The sequence below is a fragment of the Typopeltis vanoorti genome, chromosome 21 (genome assembly GCF_054136105.1).
Source record: "Typopeltis vanoorti isolate ZY-2024b chromosome 21, IOZ_Tvanoo_1.0, whole genome shotgun sequence".
NCBI classification, from domain to species: domain Eukaryota; kingdom Metazoa; phylum Arthropoda; class Arachnida; order Uropygi; family Thelyphonidae; genus Typopeltis; species Typopeltis vanoorti.
In genome coordinates this window covers 14,578,833-14,603,357 of record NC_143569.1, presented here as the reverse complement: position 1 = coordinate 14,603,357, position 24,525 = coordinate 14,578,833, and the positions used below count along the sequence as shown (strand labels likewise).

At 35.2% G+C, this 24,525-nt stretch overlaps 1 protein-coding gene across 2 annotated transcripts in view; it reads left to right on the top strand.

The window, feature by feature from the left end:
• The window catches only part of LOC150094638 (tRNA-splicing endonuclease subunit Sen2-like), a 114,056-nt gene that overhangs the window by 64,935 nt on the left and 24,596 nt on the right, over window positions 1-24,525 (top strand). The window contains exons 6-7 of one of the 2 annotated variants that reach the window (XR_016550146.1): window positions 11,700-11,860; window positions 21,519-21,632. Coding sequence is in view for 1 of the 2 variants with exons in the window: in XM_090411325.1 (XP_090267451.1) it covers window positions 11,700-11,860 (161 nt within the window). In the remaining variant the exon portion in view is untranslated. The remainder of the gene's footprint in view (window positions 1-11,699; window positions 11,861-21,518; window positions 21,633-24,525) is intronic. The other variant, XM_090411325.1, reaches the window with a different exon arrangement.

Below are 24,525 nucleotides of genomic sequence, written 5' to 3'. Positions count from 1 at the left end.
AATTGCATCTTATCTGGTTTTTTACCAGCTGAAAAGAACATTGTCTCTTAACTGCTTCTGGATCTCTCTCTTGAAAAAAAATTTAAAAACCACTTTATCTTGGAAATAACTATAGATTTTCTGTTTTTAGTAATATGAAAAGTTCAGACTTGACCATAAAATCTTCAAATTTGAACACTATCTAGCATTCCTCTTAACCCTCTAGAAAAATCCCACCAAAAACGTTTCTTCATTCTACTTTCATCTTCAAGATTCACAATCTTTTTTTCCCCCTTTTCCTGTATGAAGAATTCCCAAGGAAAAATGATCAAACGCTTAAAATCGACTTGCTGCACCTATTCTATTTATTAATTACTCTATTAATGGAACCTACAATATTCAATAAACATTTCACTTCTTATATGAGAAACTTCATTTATCAAGTTCCTACAAATTTCTTCCACAACTGTTATTCCAGTTACTTTTGTAACATAACAGCTTAAAAAAAAAAACTTTCAAAATATCTTTCTAAAAGATCACTACTGATGTACAAGATGATTTAAATAAATTGGCATTGTGGGCAAAGGATAATGGTTGTCAATTTAATGTTGTAAAATGTAGATTTATGCACTTCGGTTGAAAAGGTTGCATATGGTGTATCATATTGATGATATTGGTTTGCAGGAAATTTATGAGGCTAGGGACTTGGGGATAATGGTGGACAAAGAGTTAATGTTCAGAGGGCATATTGCAAAAGTTGGTAAAATAGCTCAACGAATTACTTGGCTGTTGATAAACACACTAACAAGTAAAGATAAGGAAGTTATTATCCCTTTTTATAAGGCTATGATTTGGCCATCTTGACTATTACACACAAATTTGTTCACTTGAGTTTCTTGGGGGACCAGGAGGTGGTCGAAAAGATTCAGAGATGAGTCATCAAGTTGGTGACAGGTCTGTGGAATAAGACCTATGAGGATAGGTTGATGGTTTGTGGGTTATAAAGTTTAGTTGATATGCAGAAAAGGGGGGGGGGATATGATAGGAGTTTTATAAAATTGATGCAATCAAAAATTTTCAATATATGACAAATGGAGAACTAGGGACCATCAGTGGAAGTTGTGTAAGCATGTGGTTAGTAGGGTGTGCAGACCAGATTTTTTGCATGGAGAGTGGTATGAGTGAGTGGAATGAATCGCCAGAATTAGTCGAGTTCCCTCACAAGTTCCAAAATCTCATCCATATCACTACATATCTGTATTGCTCTATCTGAACTGTTTACTAGTTACCTTGTCCATTTTACTCATGCATGCTCCAGCATGCACGATACTTTCGGTTCTGCTTCAGTCGTAAAGAGAGGAAAACCATTGCTGTTACTGGTTATTTTTTGGGCACTTTGCTTGAAAGCAGTAAAACATTTTCAGTCAACTAATTCTTTTTAACTTATGTATTTTAAACATAGCTAAACATTAAACTGTATAGTTTAATTTAATACTAATTTTGAATACAGTAAATTATAAACAAATCGTACTATGACATTCACTTCACAGAATGTTAATACTACACATAAACGTAATATGTAAACATCTATATATGTACATATTAAAACAAGCAATTTATCATGCGGTTCTCAAAATATAAATGCACTAACAATGGTAATTTGAACCAGAATATTTAAGTTCTGGTTCAAATTACCAGAAAATTCTGTAGAACATCTGTATGGGTCATAGAACATACTGATGGTCTACAGTAGCTTAAGAATTGTTATGGATGAAAGCAACTCTGCTACCACCCTATTTGGTTTGCATATATGAATTACTAAAAGGTGTAAATATGTGAATTAACTTTAACTAGCCATTTGAGAATGGCTAGTTAATGTTGATTCAGGGAGAAAAAAAAAACAGGCATAAATAGAAATGCAATAGAAAGGATTACTTCTTTACTGAATTATTAATAATATACATTCATGATATTATTCATTATAACATATTAATAATGTAATCACTTATATTAATTTTAATGTCTTTATTTGTAAAATGTTTCCCTAAGTTTCATAGCCATTGTCAACACAATTATAGGAAAGCACAAAAAAGAGAATTCAGTTGAAAGCACATGATAGTATGTGCACTATTGGCTTCAGAAGTGCATGTAATATCATGTGCTTTCAAATGAATTGTTTTCTTTTTTGTGTTTTCCTATAATTGTATTGACAATGGCTATGACACTCAGCCAAATATTTTACAAATAAAGACATTTAAATTAATATAAGTGATTCGGCTACATTTAGGATGGACATAATTTAAATAAACAAACAAAAAAACTTATGAGAAGAGGGAAAGAGATTTGTTTGCAAAGTTTAAATAACTAATGGATAATAAACAGTGGCTGTATTCATTGGTAACTCAGTAAATAACTGGGTAGGGACTAATCAATTGAACTACCATATTTTTCGATAGATAATATGTGCATTACTATACATAAAAGTCTAAATTCGTTAAAAATGAGCATGTGTGTTATACATTAGATGAGAGGTAAATCAAATGTAATAACAAAACTAAGGTAGAAGTATTACTTAATATTTATTGATCATTACACTATTCAAATCAAAAAAATTCTTCATCAGACTCAATACTGAAAGAATCAATTGCATTAAAAATTTTGTTTGGTATTTCTTCAGCTTCATAATCATTGTTACTGGACATCACTGCATTCCCTTGTTATATATAAAGATATCGTCATATCTTTATATGATGTTCTTTTCATCTGCCCTGTTTTGTTATATTCATGGATGCCATTCATCATCAGTCTTCCCACTTAGCCTGCAAATTGACTTTGAATGGTTTATTTACTGCAAGTTCAAAGGGTTAGAGTTTTTTTTATTAAACCACTTGGAATGACAGCCAATTTGGAATAGTTACTTACAATTGTTTTAACTTCTGTTGTTGTGTGTGCTCTACACGAATCCAACACTAACAAAGATTTTGGGTTGAAAAATGAAAAATGCCATTTTTCTCTTTCGCCACAAACTCCAACCAAAATTTCATAACCTCGGAATTTATCCAACCTTTATCATTAGCAGTAACAATAATATCTTTGGAATCGCAACCTTTTGGAACAGCCTTTCTTTTGAAAATCACCATCGGTGGCAGTTTGGAACCATCTGCAGTTATGCAGAGAACCAGAGTAAAGTTAGACCTTTCATGCTCTGTTGTAGCAACTGAAACCTCTTTTGCTCCCTTCAGATTCACAGTCCTAGAACTAGGCATGTCAAAACTTACGGGAACCTCATCCATATTCCCAAAGTGACAAGCATCAACCCCACACATTTTCTCTCAGAAACAAACGAAATTTAGCTACTTTTGCTTCCCAGTCGCATGGCAAATTTTGTCCAACACTAGTGGAGGAGCACACGCTTAAATTGTTTCTCTTCATAAATCCAAAAACCCAAGATGGGTAGGCCTCGAAATCCTTTATATTATTGTCTTGTGCAATTCTTTTTGATTCCTGCAACACATGGACAGTAGATATTCTTATACCTTTAGCTCTTTCACTAGCAACCCAATCAAACAGTTTTTTTCCAATGGTTGCCACAAGCACCTTCTAAACCTCATAACATGTTTCCTCATATGTAAACATTTCAGGACTGTTTCAGCCTTTTGCCATTCACGAACACTACTTTCTCCAACACCGAACAATCTGCTAGCTTCACAATTCCCTTTTTCCTTTGCCACTTCTACCACTTCAAGCTTGAACTGCGCTGTGTAGGATTTTCTCCGAAAAGTACTTCTGTCTTTCATGGGTAATTCAGATCTAATAACAAAATATAAATAAATAATGATTTACTTTATGAAATATTTTATAACAGGATGTACAGAATAATCGACCACTGCTACTAGCAATGCATGTGCTTTTAAAGAATTCCTCCGTTCTCTGTCTGTACTTCCTAACTCTAGGCTAGTTGATGCATGCACATTATCTATACATCAAAAGGAGCGATGAAAATGTTGGGGGTGTGCGTTATACATTAGGTATGCTTTATCTATAGAAAAATACGGTAATAATGTTTATCAGGTGATTCATCCAGGCACTGGCTAGGAACACATATGGGTTGATGTAGCAACAAATCATCTTGTACAGTTTGTTGTGCATGTTATGTATTTATTTCTATGTTTTATTTATATTTCACTTTGTTTTCTGTGAATTTTCTTTTATTCATTGATCTGTATGCACTTTTAATATAGTAATATACACACAAATAATTTCTGATCGTCATCAGAATTATCTATCCTTTGGGGAATTCTACATTCATTATTATCATTATTATTATGCCTCCATAGAGTCAGCAGACTCATCATGGAAAGTTCATACTGAATCTTAAATCGGTAACATTCACAGCTCTCCATGTAAAAAATCTACTTCTCACATCCCTCTTCACCACACTGTTACATAACTTTCAGGGATGGCCACTGGTTCTTTCACTCTTGTCTTCTACTCTTCTTATAATCCACTCTGGGTTAATCTGATAAAATCCCCTCACTAACTTAAATGTCTCTATCATATCACCTCTTCTCCTTCCATCAATCAAGTCCTGATATTGTCTTAGTCACTCTTCTTTGGATCTTCCCCAGTGTTTTCACATCACAATGAAAACCAGGTGACCAAATCTGAGCACAGTAGTCCAAGTGTGATCTGACCAGTGCTTTATACAGTGGCACTTCCTTATTCCTGTATGTTAGTGTACTCTTATCATAGTGGTGCTATGATATGTAGTCTTTGCAAGACTTGCAGTATGCCCTCCAACCTTTAGTCTACTGTCAACCATCATCACTCCCAAATCTCATATAAAGATCTCCAGTCAGTTATGATATATCTTTTACAAACAAGTTTTACAAGCAGAGGCCCAAGAACAGAATCCTGGGGCATGCCATTATTTATTCTCCTTTTTTGAGATGCTGCTCCATCATACACAACATGCTGCTGTCATTCAGAAATCCAATCACCGATCCATCTATTCCCGTCCTCTGCAGCTTGTATGCCAACTTATGTGGTAATCTATCAAACACTTTTGCAAAGTCCAAGAATATCACTGTATATGATTTTTCCTTATCTAACACACTCATCACCTTGTCATAAAATGCAAGTAAATTTCTAAAATAAGACCTCCTCTTTAAAATCCATGCTGATCATCATAAAGAATGCTGTGTCCATCAACCTAATCTTGTATTCTATTCCTAACCAATCTCTTCAACACTTACTATAACTGCAGTTAAACACTGGTCTATAATTGGAAACTTCTGTTCTAGAACCACACTTGTAGACTGGTACTATTTTGTCTCCTTTTCATTCCTTAGGAACCTTACTGACTACAACATTTTTATTAAAAAACCAACTCACAGGCATAGCTAACTTGTGTATGATGATATATAAGAAAAACGTGGTGATGTCATCCATTTCCACAGCCTTATTAACATCTAATCCAATCAACACCTGACACATCTCTGATTCTTTCATTTCCATTTCTCCTAATACTTGTCTCCCTTTTGCATATTGCACGGCATCATTTACACCAATATGATATATATGCTGATAAAGTACTCATTCAAATTCCACTATATCCTTTGCTCTCTCTGCCATGACTATCCACCAATGTCAACCTGCCATAATTATTTTTTACCATATAGCAGAAGAACTCCCTTCAATTAACCTTTGCCTGACCAGCCATTCTCCTTTCATACTGCACCTTCTTTCTTTACCATGCTCATCTCCTTCCTTGCTTGCATTTTATACTCTTCATGATCTGATCTCCATCAACTGTCTTGTACTTCCTCCATAAGTATTCTTTTTCGGTACAGCTTGCTTGATTTCACTGTGCATCAATTTCACTTCTACTCTATTTACTTGCTTAACCCTTGGTATGTAGTTATACAGCTTATCTACTCAACATATTAATGCTAGTTGACTACAGAGCTTCCCATAATCATTTGCCTTATAACTCCAAATTCCACATATATCCCTTTTTATTGGTAGTAACCTTTTCTTGTTTCACCACTTCCCAAACAAGTACCTCATGATCACTCTCACCAACTGGTGGCAGTCTTAATATCTCATTAACAACTATGTCTTCTGAAGGTATCACCAAATCCAAAACACTAAAGCCTCTAGTTGCTTTGGTCACATGCTGCTTAAGATATTTATTCCTCAGAAATTCAACAAACTCGCTCACCTTGTTCCCATACACCATCTCCTCCTTCTATGCTATATTCCTGTAATTAAAATCTCCCATCAAGATCATTCTTTTTCATGCCCAACCAATTTCCCTAAACATTTCATGGTCAGTATTCTCTACATTCCCTGGCCTATAACAGCATCTTATCAGATATACTAGCTTGTTAATTTCAACTTCACACCACACAGATTCAAAATCTGCATGTATACTATCAACTTCCATGCTATGTGAACAAAATTCCTCTACAATCATTTTTTTGTCTACCAGCACCAACATTCTCTAGTCTAGCTGTTATACCGCACTACTCTCTTTGGTCAGACCACTCCTATTTTCCTGAATTTTTGTGTGATTGCCATTTATACCTGTATCATCCTCATCTTTATGTATTCCATCACCTTGTCCTACCAGAACCATATCTTAAGCCTCGTATCCATCTTTCTCCTGCCATACAACTTGTTTGGCTGTGCTATCCTGCTTTACAAGTACCCTCTGCTTATTAACTACATTAACTTCTTGATTTTGTGTCTTCTCAGAAAACAGTAGCCTTTCTAAACATTTAACACCAGACCCATTCAAATGCAATCCACCAACTTTAAACCATTCCAACTTACCTTCAGATTCTCTCCACAGATTCATAAACTGTGAACCCTCTTTGTTTGACACAACTCAGCCATCTTGCTATTCATTATCTTTGCTCTCCTCAGATATGACAATTCACTATTGTTATATCTGAGTAACATGCTAACGACTTTTCCCACAACTCTATCAACATTCCTTTTTTTTCACCAACTAAGTCATTTGTGCCCACAACTACCACCCTTTCTGTCAGGACTGTAGTAGAACTTAGGCAAGAGTTGGTGAAAATGAAAAGAAATGATTCATCTGGAAGATGGGATTAAACACCTAAAGAAGAGGTTGGCAGATGTGAATAAGAAGAATGAAGTTAGTGTTGTCCTTTCTTTTTATGTTGCATAGTGATCAGCATTCGTTTTAGAAATTATGGACTTTACAACCGTGTTATAAATAACTATTTTAATTTCCCGACGTTTCGACCTTCATATTAAGGTCATCATCTGGAGTATACAGATATACAAGGACAAGCTGAGTTACTTTTCACACAGTAAGCTAGAGAAACAATGATTTGATCACCAGATATTCTACTGGCATAACCACTAATGAAAAAAAAAATACGGATAAAATTAATTAAATATTTAGAAACTACATCAAAGCTAAATTCTATTTAACCACGCTACCGGCCAAGACATATATATACATCCAGGTTACCATAGATGCGAAGTTCATATTAAAATTGTAATACCATTGATGTTACATTGAAATATATGATGGATACGAAGCATATGGGGATGTGTATTTGATACCATCCCCATCACGTTGCCACCTAAACAAACAACACAAATGCATACAGTTCACAGTTGAGATTGAAAAAAAAGAACACACTTCTGTTTCTAGATACACTTGTCACACGTCTTCCTTCTGGCAGTCTTTTCTTCACTGTTTACCAGAAACTGACACATACGGGCCAATATATATACACATAAATAAACTCCTACCACCACCCAACATAAAAACTAGGTGTCATTAATATGTTAAAAAACAGGGCTTTGAAGATCTGCTCCAATGAAAGTGCTGAAAGACGAATTTAAAGTTATCAGCAATACTTTTCTAAAAAATGGTTACAGCCAAAACACTATTAACAAAATTCTCTACAAGACCTCAACAAAAAACAAAGATAAACCAGACTACAATAAAACTATAATCATTCCTTACATTAAAGGGACATCAGATAAAATAAACAGAATACAACCTCAAAGCCACCTTTAAACCTCTTGCAAAATTAAAAAGCTTACTCAACTCATCCAAAGACCCACTCCCCCTGCTGGCCCACCCTGGAGTATACCGTATTTATTGCACCTGTAATCTACCATATATAGGGGGGAAACAGGACACACAATTCCTATCAGACAAAAGGAACATAAACGACACATTAAATATAATAACTATAGTGAAGCTGGCCTTTCTGATCATACCCTGAACACTTTACATAGAATTGACTGGAAAAGCACCAGTTGTTTACATCACACTGAAACATGGTATGCACACAAATTTAAGGAAGCCTTTGAGATTCTTATCAACCACCCCAATCTGAACAATAATGATGGTCTAAAAATCCCAAGCATATGGAAGGCACATATTCTATCCAAGGAACCTTTCTCCCTAAGAGCTAATTATGAACAGGACTGTAGATAATCCAGAATCGTAAATCTAATATAACAATTGCCATGTTAAAAATATGACATCATTGTTACTGTAAGATAACTATCTATATGAAAGAATGTTTCTCCCATTATCTTAAATAGAATTGAGCTTTGATGTAGTTTCTAAATATTTAATTAATTTTTAATTTTATCTGTATTTTATTTTATTTTTTCATTAGAGGTCATGCCAGTAGAATAACCAGTGATCAATCATTGTTTCTTTAGCTTACTGTGTGAAATGTAACTCAGCTTGTCCTTGTATCTGTATATACTCTAGATCAGGGATTCTCAACCTGTGGTACGTATTAGATGTACCACTGCCTTATTGGTACATCTAATATCTTGAATTAAATATAGTGGTACGCCACTGGAAAAGGTTGAGAACCCCTGCTCTAGATGATGACCTTAATATGAAGATCAAAACATCGGGAAATTAAAATAGTTATTTATAACACAGTTGTAAAGTTCAGAATTTCTAAGATGAAGTAAGGTAGTGTTAAGAAAAAGAAGTCAAAGGATAATCATATGTCATTATATGGGGACTTGATCATTAGAGGTATGATGTCTAATAAACTACACAAACATGCTTTCCTGGTGGAACACTGCAACAAATAACTGATGCTTTGTTTCAGTGTTCCACCAGTAAAGCATGTTTGTGTAGTTTATTAGACATCACACCTCTGATGAACATTATTGATATATGATTATGATTATCCTTTGACCTCTTTTTCTTAACACTAACTTCTTTCTTCTTATTCACATCTGCCAACCTCTTCTTTAGGTGTTTAATGTCATCTTCCAGATGAATCATTTCATTTTTCATTTTCGCCAACTCTTGCCTGAGTTCCCATTTCTAAATGTTCTAACCTATCAATTCCATTTTCACATACATTAATGCTTTCCTTCTTTATGTTCACTCTGAAAGAGCAGAAATCTTTCCCATTTTTCGATGAATACCTCTAGCAATTCTCACAATGCATCCACTGGAGAAAATCCAGGGGGCACAACTTAATCTTTGCACACTGCAAATGTGTGCTTCTTTATGGGACACTGTTTTCAGAAAGCAGAAGCAATAGGAACAAAAGTAGCAAAAACAGAAAAAACAAACAAAATTCCAGCAAACACTACTGAAGGACACTTAAAGAAATAAAATGTAAAAAATGAAGCACAATTATGTGATAAAAAGGCACACTACTCATTACTTAAAAATACTTTTCTAAACACAGCTCAAAAATACTGTTATGCTTACACATGATGCCTATATATTGTATTTTCAGATATAAGTTTTCATTAAATTAAATTAAAAATTAAATGTTATATATTTTTAATTTATAAGTTGGTGGCTGTTCTGTTTTATCAATAATAGATATCTTGTATATGACTGTCTTTTGTTGGAGATCAATGGATGCAATCTATTTCTTAGAGGATGAAGGATTCATTTTATTCAGAAACAGATGAATTTTTACTTATTGTGTCCATTCTTATAAAAAAATGGAATGAAAATATTTCTACAGCGGTGGCGCGGGGGGGGGGGGGGGGACACCAGAAATTATACTGCAGAATCAAGCATACAGTCAACAATATTAGCCTCATTCATTCATGCTGGCACTACCCCACAGAGTGTTGTGTCCATTAAAGACCCATAAAAAGTATAAGCTGAGGCAGCTGTAATATAAGATTATGAAGGTCAACCTGATTTAACTTAGAACTCTGTAATAAAAATCCCATGAATGGGTGAATGACTACTGCTTCCAGAGCAATATTAAGCTGCTGTTGGAAAAGAGTATGCCCCCCCCCCCCCCCAAGGATAGTTATATTGCCATTAGCAAGCTTTGTTGTTTTGCTTCTGTCATATTTACTGTATGTAGTGCCTGTGTGTGCATACCATTTTGTTCTTTGTTCTCTGATGATGGCAATATGATTTTGTCATAAAAACTGGAAATATTAAAAGTTATTTTAATTAATATGTAGCATACGTTGTAATTTCCTTATCTATGTGGTTCTCATCCACGAAACGTTATTAGTAAACTTATAGTACATTTGTACCATGAATTGGATAAGGATTTTTTTTCCCATTTTTATAAATTTTATATATTTTTGTAATTTTTTTTATATATTTTTTCATAGTCTGAAAACTTTGCTCTAGACCAAACATTGGAATTTTTTCAAGCCATTTTAGGCCTCCAATAAGCCAGATAGTAGTCTCACACCAGGCGATGAAATTCATCTCCCACTTAAAATTTTGTTATAATAAGTAAAATTGTTATGAATAACTAATATATAAGTTTATTAGCAAAGGTACTATTATGTTAAATACCTAAGTCTTAATAGTTTTGTATATATTCACATTCAAGGTTATAATAACAACACAAAGGCCATTTAATTAAAAAAAAAAAAACCTTTAGCACTTGCTGATAAAGAAACATTATGATAGCATCGGTCGTGCGGTTAGCCTAGTGGCTATGCGCTTTGCAACCATATGCCTGGGGAAGGAATGTCCTGGGTTCGATTCCTGTTGCCGACGTGAGGAGCTTAAGGATCTTCCTCGACCATAGCCAAGTTAGCCAGTCTTGGATGTGGACACCAGGGTTTTTTCCCCCAGTTTATCTGGGGCTTTTCATCCCGCAAGCAGGCAAACCGGCCTCTTGAACACACGGATCTACAGCCATAAATACTTACCCCCCCCCCCCCCCCATGAGGTGGCTCAACTTGCCCCAATAGGGATGGGGAAGAAAAGGGAGGAAACTCCATATGAATAAATAAATAAATTATGATACCATCAGAATTTTATGGATTTGCAATTTCCTTGCTCATTGTTTATTAGAATTTATTAGAATATCAAACTCACTGAATTTGATACAGTTAACTCTTGCTATAGTTAACTGTATCAAATCTTGCTATAGTTAACTGTATCAAATCTTGCTATAGTAAACACTATTATAACAAACTCACTCACTACAACATACAACTGAAAAGTCTTGACCAAATTCCCATAGATACAGTGCTGTGCTAAAGAAAATTCACCATAACAAAGTATTCCTCTGGTCCATGAACTAACTATTTTCTATAGTTAGTTCATATCTTCTCTTCCATCTTGACTTATTCCATTTTATAGAACATCCTTTTCTTTGCTTACAGCTTTTCTAGTAGCAATAAAGAATAATTTTCTTGTTAAAATATTTTTATTCATAATAATGTTTTTTTCCCTTTACCTTCAGTATTATATAAAGATGGGCCTCCTTTCTACCATGCTTCCTATTCAGTTTTTGTAAGGAATGCCTATCTGGGATCATTACAAGAAGTTTATTCACTTTGTACTCAGCCTTTAACCTGGAGAATTCTTGCAGCTCTTGCTCGAGTTAGTGCACATGCAGCTAAGGTATGTCTTTTGATAGTGAATTAAAATTAAAATTTACAGACTGTTTACTTTATATATTTGATTCTTGTTTTCAAACTCTTTCATATTCAGGAAAAGTAAAACAATTTGTAACCAGGAACCACATGTTAGTGACTGATTTTGGAGAAAACATTGATTTTTTTTCAAGGAAGCATATAGTAATGTGGTCTCCAAGAACAGAAAAATAAAAGAATTTCATTTTCATTCTCGCAGAGTAAATTTGCTGGCAGAGAATGTATACAAAACATGAAAAATCTTGTTCATTATATTACAGTTATTGATAATGAGATCACCAAATTGATCAAAGAGGGAAAAGTGAATGTGTTTGAGAACAAGAACCAAATGAATGATAAAGTCCAAAGAAAGTATTGATCGACTCTGTTAAGGAAGCATGCAATAAAGTTGTTTATAAGGATAGAAAAATAAGCTCTCCATAATGGATTTAAAATTTTAATTTTTAAATTTAAAAGTGGCCAGAAATCATGAAAATAATTTAGAAAAAATACAATGAATTTGGGAGGGGGAGTTTCAGAATCTGTTAAGAAAGCTTAGATATGCAAGAGGGAAAAAAAATTACATAATTGGAATGAAAGATAATTAAGTAGATATTTATATCTCTTCAATTTTTAAGTTGAAGATAAGAAACTGAAATGCATGGCACAATTACTTTTGAAATGGTATCAAATTAGAGTTAATAACAGAACTCCAATTGAAAATATTCAGCCAAACAATCGAGATTTTGATATTGGAGGTAGAACGAGCTTTTAGAAATCCAAAATGTTTTTGACTTGAATAACTTAAACAGGGAGATTTTATTTTTATGGTGCAAATACATGAAAGGTCATACTGTGCCAGGACACAGGTTACAGCAGTGCATGTGGTAAATGGTTAGGACAATCACAAACATCCATGCCTCTTGACTGGAGAGTAGATATGCTAACCACTTGGCCAACCAGGCCAGCAAACAGGGAGATAAAAAAAATTACAAGTATACTGGATAATTCAGAAGATTCAAAAGATAATTCAAAAGGATTATTTAAAAGATTTTACACTGAACCATAACCATATAAGAGAATTTCATCCAGTAAGTGAGACCACTGTCTCCACTTATTGGAGGCATGAAGTGGCTTGAAAAAGTTTCATATTTGGTCTCTAGAGCATTTTCAGATGTGATAAAAAAAATTCTTTATTCTGTGTACGATAAAGCTATATTATAAGTTTAAAGCTTTTTGTAATGTGAGTGGGAAATGCATAAAGAATATTGAATGAGTGTAAAACTTGCAATGGCAAGGGAAAGTATGCATCGGCAAATAAGCTCAATGAGTGGAGGGAGGGTAGTTATTATGGAAGAGTTCAACTATGGGAACATAGATTGGAAGGAGGAGAGGACACGTAGAAGGAAGGAAATGAAATTTATGCAGTTACTTAAAAATAATTACCTGAAATGACATGTGATGGAAAACAAGGCATGTTAAAAAAAAAAAGACTGAAATTTTTAAATAGCGTGCCTAGTAGCAGGTTTTGACAAACTACATTTGTCCTGTTGTGCTATGAGCATTAGCCGTTGAGTTACATCCGCTGAAATGACCACATGCAGAAGCTGTTTGTCAGATTAGTGACAATGAAAGAACTTAACAACATGTGTGAAATTTTGTTGTTAACTTGGTAAAAATTGAGATGTGGGTTTATGGCTATGATCTTAAAACCAAGATGCAATCGTCGCAGTATTATTCATGATGTAATAATACCATCGTGAATATATCACCATCAATTATCTGAGATACATTCCAATGAAAGAAGGGTGGGTAAAGGGTCTCCTCGAACAAAAAAAAAGCATGGATGAGGTCAGTCAAAGATCAAGGTGATGTTGATTGTGTTTTTTAATTGGAAAATCATTATCCATTATGAATTTGTACCACATGGTCAGATGGTAAACAAAGAGTTGAACCAGGAAATTTTTAATATGTTTGAGGAATGCTGTGTGCAGGAAGAGGCCTGAATTGTGGGAGTGCTGGCTGATATGTTGCTTCTCATCTGCAGTTATATGGCAAAACATCAGACAACCATTGTGCCCCATCCACCCTATTCTCTGGACTTAGCCCCAACAGACATTTTCATCATCATCAAATTTCTGCCATGTACCCTCAAGGGGGATACAGGATATGATAGTACTACATGAAAAATTTACATTATTACTAACTTCATATCTACAATTTTCCTCCAAATCAGTCTGTTACTTGTCAAGACTACAACATTACCAGATATCAATTACCAGTATCGATCCACCTATATCTTGGTCTTCCTCTGGGTCATTTTTTTGCCAACTTGGTAGAGAACACTTGTTTTGCTAATCTTTCCTCGCCTATTCTGTTTAAGTGACCATACCGCCTGAGATTAGCTCTGCTAACACTTTCCTGGATGCTGACAATGTCAAGTTCCTTCCTAATATTCTAGTTTTTAATATGATATTGCCATTGATGCTGCCTGTTCATGCCTCTAATCTTTCTCAGGCCTCTCATATCTGAGGTCTCCAGTCTTTGGTCAAGTGTTTTACTTCTGACCCAGTTCTCAGATCCATAAGTTAAAACTGGTTTGAACACTGTCTTGTATACAGCTATTTTAGTGTTACGACTAATTTCTCTCTTATTCCATATTAATTTATTCATTTGACTTCCTACCATACCAGCTTTGTTGATTCTGTTGTCTATTTCCATATTTAATTTACCATCTTCACTAAAAATCGTGCCTAAGGTAGCTGAAATGTTTTACTTGTTCCACTGGTTCTCTATTCACAATACAGTTGACTTTTCAGTGATTCTGCCTATTTTCATTGTCTTTGCGTTTTTATTGCTGACCTTCATACCATATCTATTACAACAGTTATTCAATTTAGTCAGAGAATCTTGCAGACTTGTAGTGGATTTATTTAGAAGTATAACATCGTATGCATAAAGCAGAGAGCTGACATTCACATCTCTAATTTTGATATCATGTTTAATACCACTTTCCTTCATAATGTGATCCATATAGATAATGAATAACAGAAGGGATAATGTACATCCTTGTCTCACTCCAGATTTAACATTAAACCATCTTCCTGTACTTCCTTCAATTCTAACTGCTGACTTACAACTCAAATAAAGACTAAGTATTGCTTGATATAATGCTCCATTGACACCATATAACTGTAGTGTATTGAATAGCTTCTCTCTTGGCACCTTGTCATATGCCTTTTCCAGATTGACAAAACTTAAATACAGATCTTTGTTATATTCCCATGCTTCTCAACTATTTGTCATAAAGTGAAGATCTGATCCTGACAGCCTCTATTTGACCTGAATCCAGCTTGTTCTTCACCAAGCTTTTCTTCCACAATTCTTCTCAACCATTTCTCAAGTATACTTGAATATATCTTACCAAGAATACCCAGTAGGGATATACCTCTGTAATTCTCACATTCAGTTTTATTTCCCTTTTTATGTATGGGTATTATGAGAGCTCTAGTCCAATCGTCGGGAATTCGTCCCTCTGTCCAGGCATTCTGAACTATGCAAAGCAGCCACTGCAAGGCTTTTATACCGCCATACTTCAGCATTTCAGGTCGAATATCTACTCCTGCTGCCTTTCCACATTTCAAGCCTTTGATGGCTTTTTCTACTTCAAGTATGGATATGTATTCCTGACTGCATGCCTGGTCAGTGTTTTTTATCACTGTGCTGTCATCACTGCTTGTTTCATTTAGCAGTTTTTCAAAGTAATTACTCCATACTTCAAGGATATCTTTTTCTCCAGTTTTCATGTCACCTTTATCTCTAACTCCTTTTACAGCATCTTTCCTCCATTCCTAAGCTTCTTCAACAAGCTCCAGAATATTTTGCCACCTTCTTGATATTTATTTTCTATATTCTTGCCAAAGTCCTCCCACGACTTTTGTTTAGCTAGTTTTACACAGTGTTTAGCATTCTTGCATTTGTCTCTATATTCTCTAAGAGCACAAGCTGACTTATTTGCCAGGAACTTTTGATATGCTTTCTTCTTTTCCTTCACTACCTCTTTAACTTCCTGTGTCCACCGTGGAGTTCTAATTTTTCTATCCTTGTAGACAACTTCACCACATGCCTCTCTAGCTGAATCAATCAGGGTTTTCAAGGATTGCCACTGAATCTCCAAAGTTTGGTTCCTGTTCTCAAACTCTTTCATTTTTCCTTCAATAATCTTTGTGTATTTTAGTCTACAGTTACATCTGAGAGCTGCTCAACTTTTATTCGCTTTAAAACTTTCTTACATGTCATTATTTTCAATATGAAATTCAATTTTATCCTGCTCAAGACTAAATAGTGATCGCTTCCAATTTCAAATCCTCTGTAAACTCTGGTGTCCTCCACCAGGGAGAAAACATCACTATCAACAATAACATAGTCAATGAGACTTTTCTTATTTCTTGCCTCTTCTCTCCATGTGAATTTGTGCACATTTTTATGTTGGAACATGGTGTTAGTAATAACCAGTCCATGTCCTGAGCAGAAATCCAACAGATATATGCCATTATTATTAGCTTTGCTCTTTTCTCCAAATTTTCCCAAAACATTTTTTTATGTCTGGCAATCACTTCCTACTCTGCTATTTAGATCCCTAACAAGGACCAACTTTTCCTTTTTCATTGTGTCAGTAGCTTTCTCTAGAGCCTCAAAAAATTCCTCCACTTCTACCTTAGTAGAACCTTCTGTGGGACCATAATCACAAATAAGTCTGATTGTCCAGTTTCCCATTCTGATATTTGCCCAAATCACTCTACTTGACACTGCCTGCCATTCAAGAAGATGAGCCTCATATTTTGTGTTGAATACTATGGCTACTCCTTCTTTTCCTTGATTGTCATTGCCTGAATATAACATTTTGTATTTATTGCTCAGAAAGATCTCACCAGTTTTTGTCTTTTGTTTCAGTCACCACTATTATGTCGATCTGGTACTTATCTAATTCCTCCGCTAGCTCCATTTCTTTTGCCATTTAGGCTTCTTATGTTAATAGTACCGATCTTTAACTCTGGTGATGTTGAGTTGGGGTGTGTTTTCAGATTTGTTCCAGTAGCTGACTTTTCGCTGTTCACCCTGGTTCCCTGGTGAAAACAACGGGGGGCCTTGTTTAACCGGGCGACGCCCTAGCTGGCATGAAATTTCGTCATGCTGTACCATCATTTTGTGTTTTGGTTTAACCAATAGGAATACAATTTGGTTGGCTAAATCCCAAATTGCCAGCCCATCCTTGTTCATTCAGTATCCAGGTAGATACCCAACTGGGTGCACCACGAGAAGGTGAGGATTGGACATTAGGTCAGAAGCCCTGGTCGGTTCTCCACATTCCTTTAAAGGCTATGTGGAGGTCTCCTCTCACTTATACAGCTTTGACCCTTAAGCATCCCACAGACTTTTTCCTGTTTCCCAAACTTAAAACCAATTTGAAAGGGCGTTGTTTCCAAACCATAGAGGAGATTCAAGAAGATGCAATAAGAGAACTGTGTGCCATCACAGAAATTGCATTCCAGGAATTCCAACAATGGAAGAAACGTTGGGAATGGTGTATTGCCAGTGGAGGGGACTACTTTGAAGGGGGACAGTGCTTAAAATGTTGTAAAATGAGCAATAAAGTCTTTATAGCAAAAGTTCAATATTTTTTTTGAACACGTCTTGTATACTAGGGATTTGAGAGTGCTCAATCTAGTAATTGCATCTGAGAATTTGTCTATAACCAAAATGACCATGTTGCCACCAATTGGTGAGCTTGATCATATGGTTTTGACCTGGGAGGTGGCTAAATATGTGGAATTACAGGGCTAGTAAGTATGAAAAGTTTAGGAGATTGTTTGGATTAGTGCCATGGCATGTGAAACTGCAAGGGATGAATGTTGAGTGCATGGTAAGTGGTAAAGAAGTGTTTGAGAGAAGTAATGGCAGACTGCATACCTAGAGTCAGGAGAGTAAATCAAGTGAGAATTAAATGAATGAATATCATCATTAAGCTGGAGCTACAAAAAAAAAAAAAAAAAAAAAAAAAAATTGTGGAGGTAATTCACGGAGAAAGGTGATCAGCAGGCACCTTAGTGCATGCCAAAGATAATCCCAAACATTCTTTCAGTATGTTGTAAGTAAAATGGAAGAATGTTTATGGTAGAACGATTTTAATGAATATTGATGGTAGGGAGGCAACTGAATTAGTCGAATTACTAAGTGAACACTTTGCAAGAGTATATCATTCAGTTGGAGTTATTGCAGTAACGAGGGAGGCCAAGACTTATATGGGAACTGTGGTAAATAAAATGGAGGTGTATAGTACAAGCTCGAATTTTAGGTGAACGTGCTAGGGAATTCTCAGCACTTTTGACCATGTTGTTGTTAGTGGATAAGGAGCTAAAGTTTAGAGGGCACAGCAAAATTGGCTAATGCAGCTCTGGGTTAGTCATAGGCAAGTGGAAAGAGGGGAAAAATAGTACTATTGCATAAAGGAGGCTCCAAGACTGATGTAGCAAATAACTGACCAGTCAGCATATCAGGAGTTGTTGTCAAGGTACTAGAGAGGTTGAACAAAATACAGGAAAGAAGAGAGACAGAAATGGGATACTGTATGGGGGGGGGGAAACATGGTTTTGTGAAGAGGCGGTTGTGCCTCAGTAACTTGCTCATGTTTTATAATACAGTGACAGCAGAGTTGGATAAAGGTAATGGATTTACAGTGATACTGCTGGACTTTACAAAAGCCTTTGACAGGATACCGCATGGAATTCCAATGAATGAAGTGCAGTACATGGGGATGGATATAGGGTTCGTGAGGTGGATAAGAGGGTGGTTGATGGAGAGATATCAGAGAGTAGTTTATTCAGGAGTAGAGTTCAGAAGAAGGCCTGTGACTAGTGTCGTGCCAGAGGGCTCTGCTGTTGGGATGCTACTATTTATTTTGTAAATGAATGATATACGAAAGGATCTGAGAGGAACTGTTCAGTTGTTTGCCAGTGATGCAAAATTTGTACAGCAATAGTTAATATAGATCATGTTAACATTTTGCAGAATGATTTGGATAGACTGACAGTTTGGGTAAAGGAGAACAGATGTCAATTTAATGTGGCAAAGTGTAAGGTTATGTGGTGAAAAGATTACTAGCTGTATAACATATTGATGGAACTGCACTCCAGGAAATTGACAGAGCCAGAGATTTGGGAGTGTTAGTGGATAGGGAGCTCAAGTTTAGAGATACAGCAAAAGTGGCTAATGCAGCTCATCAGATTATTTGGTTACTAAAGAATACTTTGACAAAAACGGGCAAGAAGGCTATTGTTCCTCATTATCAAGCCTTGATAAGACCCTATCTTGACTACTGTGCGCAGATCATCTAGTTACCTGGATCTCCTAGCGATGAGAGGATCCAGAGGCGAGTAAGCAAGATGGTAGCAGGTCTATGGAATGAACCTTATGAGAATAGGTTGAAGATTCGTGGGTTTCTTGTACGGTTTCCAAGGATGGCCCCCTAGTTGTCCCACCACCAGACCTGTTCTAAAAAATTTCCTCTGTATTAATCTTGTAAAAACCCTTCAGTAATTTGTATCTCTCAATCATATCACCCCTTTTCCACTGTCAATCAGAAATTGATAGTGGAAAAGGGGTGATATGATTGAGAGATACAAATTACTGAAGGGTTTTTACAAGATTAATACAGAGGAAATTTTTTAGAACAGGTCTGGTGGTGGGACAACTAGGGGGCCATCCTTGGAAATTGTACAAGAGTGTTTAGAACTAGACTTTTTGTTTGAAGAATGGCAAATGGGTGGAATAGGTTGCTAGAGTCTGTTGTTGCCATGACTGAATGAGTTCAATGTATAATACGTACTGCAGAAATGTTGGATAGTGCTTGGCATGATGTTTAGGGTCTCCCTCAATGAGTCTAAGTTACATAATAATGTAATAATAATAATAACAATAATTTTTGCTACATCTTGGTCTTTGTTGGTTGAAACTTCAAGTACAGTTGATCAACACTATGTAATAAGCACCATTATAACAAACTTCAAAACTATTACGGCTATTAAAAAAAGTTATATCTGAAGTCCAGAAGTCACTAGAGTATGATGCTAAAGGAAATTCAGTTTAGCAAACTATTACTGTGTGATCCCCAGAAGGTTTTCATAGTGAGAATCAACACCTTTGATGCACAAGACTTAGGTTTATATCCTGTCTATTAAGTGAGGAACCTTTATATAGGTTTCTTCAGCAAAGATGAATTAGCTGGACTTCATATAGGGATGATTATTTTTTCTATCCCACAAAAGATTCTGCAAATCCAAACAACAGAACATTCTTGAATTGTAATAATGTCGTGGTACTTTATAATATCATAATGAATATATCACCATCAATTATCTGATATATATATATATAAAGAATTGAATGACTAGTTTCGGCTTGTAACAGCCTTCATCAGGTGACATTATAAAAGAAAGAAAAAACATTGAAGCTTAAATAAACTATGAACATCATAGAGAGTCTCTATACATAATTGACATTAAATCGTTGTGGTTGTATTTCAAGCTGTTCTTTCGTTAGTTGTATTGTTGGGAAAGTGCTTGCTAGTAGCATCTTGTGAACGCCAGTACATGATTACAGCTGAATGACAATCTGGTTGGTTGTAGCTCAAGTTATTATTTAGATGAACAGGATTGAAGATGATTTCTCTAGATTCCAGGATTTTTTTTCTCTAGTTCATCATTGCAATGGAAGATGTTAGTAGATTTTTCCCAGCATACTTTGTGACTTTGGTTTTCATCATTAGGATTGGCCGAGAAAAGGATGTGACTTGATAATGCACTGGCTCGCTGTCTTTTGTAAGTGATGTCCCTCATGTGTTCTTCCATACGCAATTCGACAGATTTGTCTGTCTGTCCAAAATAAGGAATATCACAATCACACAATATTTTATTTACACCAGGGTATTTGAGTTGATGATGACAAGGTTTTGGGTGGCTTATTAAGAAACGGATCTTTGGAAGTGGAGTGAACAAGGTTCTGATATTGTATTTTCTTAGAACTTTTGCTGATTTATGTGAAATTGTACTTATGTAAGGAATAGATATATTGCCTTTGAATCTATTTGTTTCTTCTGAGTGATGTCTAGGAGGATTAAGAAGGAATCTTTCAACGTTTCTCTTGGAATATCCATTAACTTCGAAAGAATTTTTGAGATGGTTTATTTCTGTAAGAGGTTTATTTGGGTCATCCAGAAGAGAAATGGGCTCTATGTCCCAAGGTGGAAATTATTCCAAGCTTATGAGGAGGAAAGTGATGGGACTGACTATGCAGATATCTGTTGGTATGTGTGGGCTTTCTATATATCGATATTTTGAGTTTACCAGAAGAGCGGGTCAGTTTGATATCAAGAAAAGGCAAGGAATTATCTGTTTCAAGCTTGGCAGTAAACTTAATACTTTGATGTCGGCTATTGAGATGTTCTCGAGGAAAACCATAAGGGAATCATGTCCATGGCTCCAAATAATGAAGACATCATCTACATAGCGTTTCCAAACTTTAGGTGTTAAAATAAAGGAAGAGATGGCCTTGGTTTCAAAATCCTCTAACATTTATTTTATTTCTTACAGAAATAAACCATCTCAAAACTTCTTTCGAAGTTAATGGATATTCCAAGAGAATCGTTGAAAGATTCCTTCTTAATTCTCCTGGACATCACCCAGAAGAAACATATAGATTCAAAGGTAATATATCTATTCCTTACATAAGTACAGTTTCACATAAATTAACAAAAGTTCTAAGAAAATACAATATCAGAACCTTGTTCACTCCACATCCAAAATCCGTTTCTTAATAAGCCACCCAAAACCTTGTCATCAACAACTCAAATACCCTGGTGTATATAAACTATTGTGTGATTGTGATATTCCTTATTTTGGGCAGACAGACAAATCTGTCGAATTGCGTATGGAAGAACACATGAGGGACATCACTTACAGGAGACAGCGAGCCAGTGCATTATCAAGTCATATCCTTTTCTCAGCTAATCCTAATGATGAAAATGAAAGTCACAAAGTCTGCTGGGAAAAATCTACTAACATCTTCCATTGCAATGATGAACTAGAGAGAAAAATCTTGGAATCTAGAGAAATCATCTTCAATCCTGTTCATCTAAATAATAACTTGAGATGCTACTAGCATGCACTTTCCCAACAATACAACTAACGAAAGCACAGCTTTAAATACAACCACAACGATTTAATGTCAATTATGTATAGAGACTCTCTATGATGTTCATAGTTTATTTAAGCTTCAGTGTTTTAGTGTTTTTTCTTTCTTTTATAATGTCACCTGATGAAGGCTGTTACAAGCCGAAACTAGTCATGTTTTTATATTAAAACCTTTTTACTTAAATCTCGGTTCTAGTCATTCAATTCTTTATAAAAATATGTATGTTAACTGAGTTAATGATCATTCTTTCACATGCACGCACACACATACACACACACACACACACACACACACATTCAAAGGATGTGTAGAATATTATGAGAGTACTACATGAAAATGTTTAAATCATTACTACGTTCCAGACAGCAATTTTCCTTCACATTAATATTTTCAGATCTTATATTTCTGCCTTCGAAGGCACTGTATCAATATACCTAGATCTTTCATAAGGTCTTTTTCTTTACATTCTGGGAATAAATATCTGCTTTGTGAAAACCTTTCCTTTCCCATTCTGTTTAAGTGACCATACTACTTTAGATTAGCTCTGCTTGTACATTCTGAATGCTAATCATGTTAAGTGCCTTCCTTATATGTTCATTTCAATGATGTCACTGATACCATCTGTTCACTCCAGCGATCTTTTTCTGGACTTTCATATCTTTGATCAAATGTTTTATTTCTGCAATCTTAAAAAAAAAAAAAAAAGTGTTTATTTCTGCTGCATCAATCAGTGTAAACACAGCCAGCTGATAAGACGCTTGCAGTTAAGCCTAAGGCAAAGAACTTAAGAATAGACTCACGTTTGAACTGTAGTTAGTTTCCTATGACCTTGCACATGTGGTACCATGGCTGGCAGACAGATGCCATAAACTGTGAAGGAAGAAATCAATTCAGAATGTTTACAGTCCCCTAAGATTCCAGAGGCATGTCCACTACTATCTAATGTCAACCAATGATACATTTTAGAAACAGATTGATCTGACAAAGCAGCAAAAAACATTAGAAATGTGTCTCTGAATATGGGTTTATTTATGGAGTGTGTTTTAGCATTCATCATTGGTGTTTTTCTCAAAATTCTGTAACTGTCATCTCGAGTTAACCTAACATGGCGGTGGATGTCAATTGAGTCACGCAACGTGCTTAAAAAAAACAAATGACATGAATGATATAATCAAGAAAGATTATGCTGAAAGTATTGCAAAATTTTATCAGGAAGTAGCGAATATCAATTCCTTGTACCTGTTTTTATGATTTATATTCCTAAAAAGGAAGTTTTCAGATATTTTCCAAGAGTAATTTATATCCTGACGTGTGTCATCATTTAATTTGGTGATTATATCATTTATAATTAGGGTTAAGTAACCTCAGATGAAATTGCTTTGATGTATCATTAGAAAGGCGCTTTGGAAGGAAAAACCAATTGTTTCTTTTTACGTTTTTGATGCTGTTGCAATGCAGTTTTTATATTAATTTCGCTCATGACAACAGAATCTGCATTGAATTAGTATCGTGTTGGCTATAAATCGAGAAGAGACAATGAACTTATAGAATCATCTTGAACAAGTCTGTCTATGCTAAAGGAGATTAAAACAGGCTAATTTTACTATCCTTTTTTCTCAAATTTTTTTTAACTAACATTCATTTAAACAAGGGCAGCTGTTTTACTGATTTTAAGTCTTGTTCCACCTGATGAGTCCCAACAATAGTGAAACAGCACAAAGCATTCCATATCCAGTTTGATGGCATAAACTATGGCCTACTGTTCTACTACCAGGTGTTGACTTATGCTTGGACTTGCTGGAAGTTCTTCAGCATGAAACGCTTTGATTTCGATCTTCGCGTTTCTTATTGGGCTTTGAAATAATGAAGAATTTATTATCTCCTTAACTTAATTTATGCCGCCCTGGTCATATACCTTTTCCAGATTTACAAAACTTAAATACAATCCTTTTTATATTCCCATGAGTCCTTTGCCAGGATCAAAATCTGATCCTGGCAAAGTATATTTAGTATGAACCTAGCTTATTCTTCTCCAAGCTTTCCTTCCATAATTTTTCTTAAGTATACTTACTTGAGAATTTTACTTAAGATGGAAATTCCCATGTAATTCTTACATTCAGTGAATACCATGAGAGTTCTATTCCAGTCATCTGGAATCTGATCTTTTGACCATGGCATTTGCACTGTAGAGCAAAACTTTTATACATCCATATTTGAGCATTTCTCTTCGAATATCACTACTCCAGCTGCCTTTCCACATTTCAGGTTTTTGTACTTTGTGTACTGATACATATCGCTGATTGCATTCCTGTTGAGTGCTGTCTACCACCATGCTATCACAGCTTGTTTCATTTAGCAATTTTTCAAAGCAAATTACTCCAGACATCAAAAATATCTTTCGTTTTT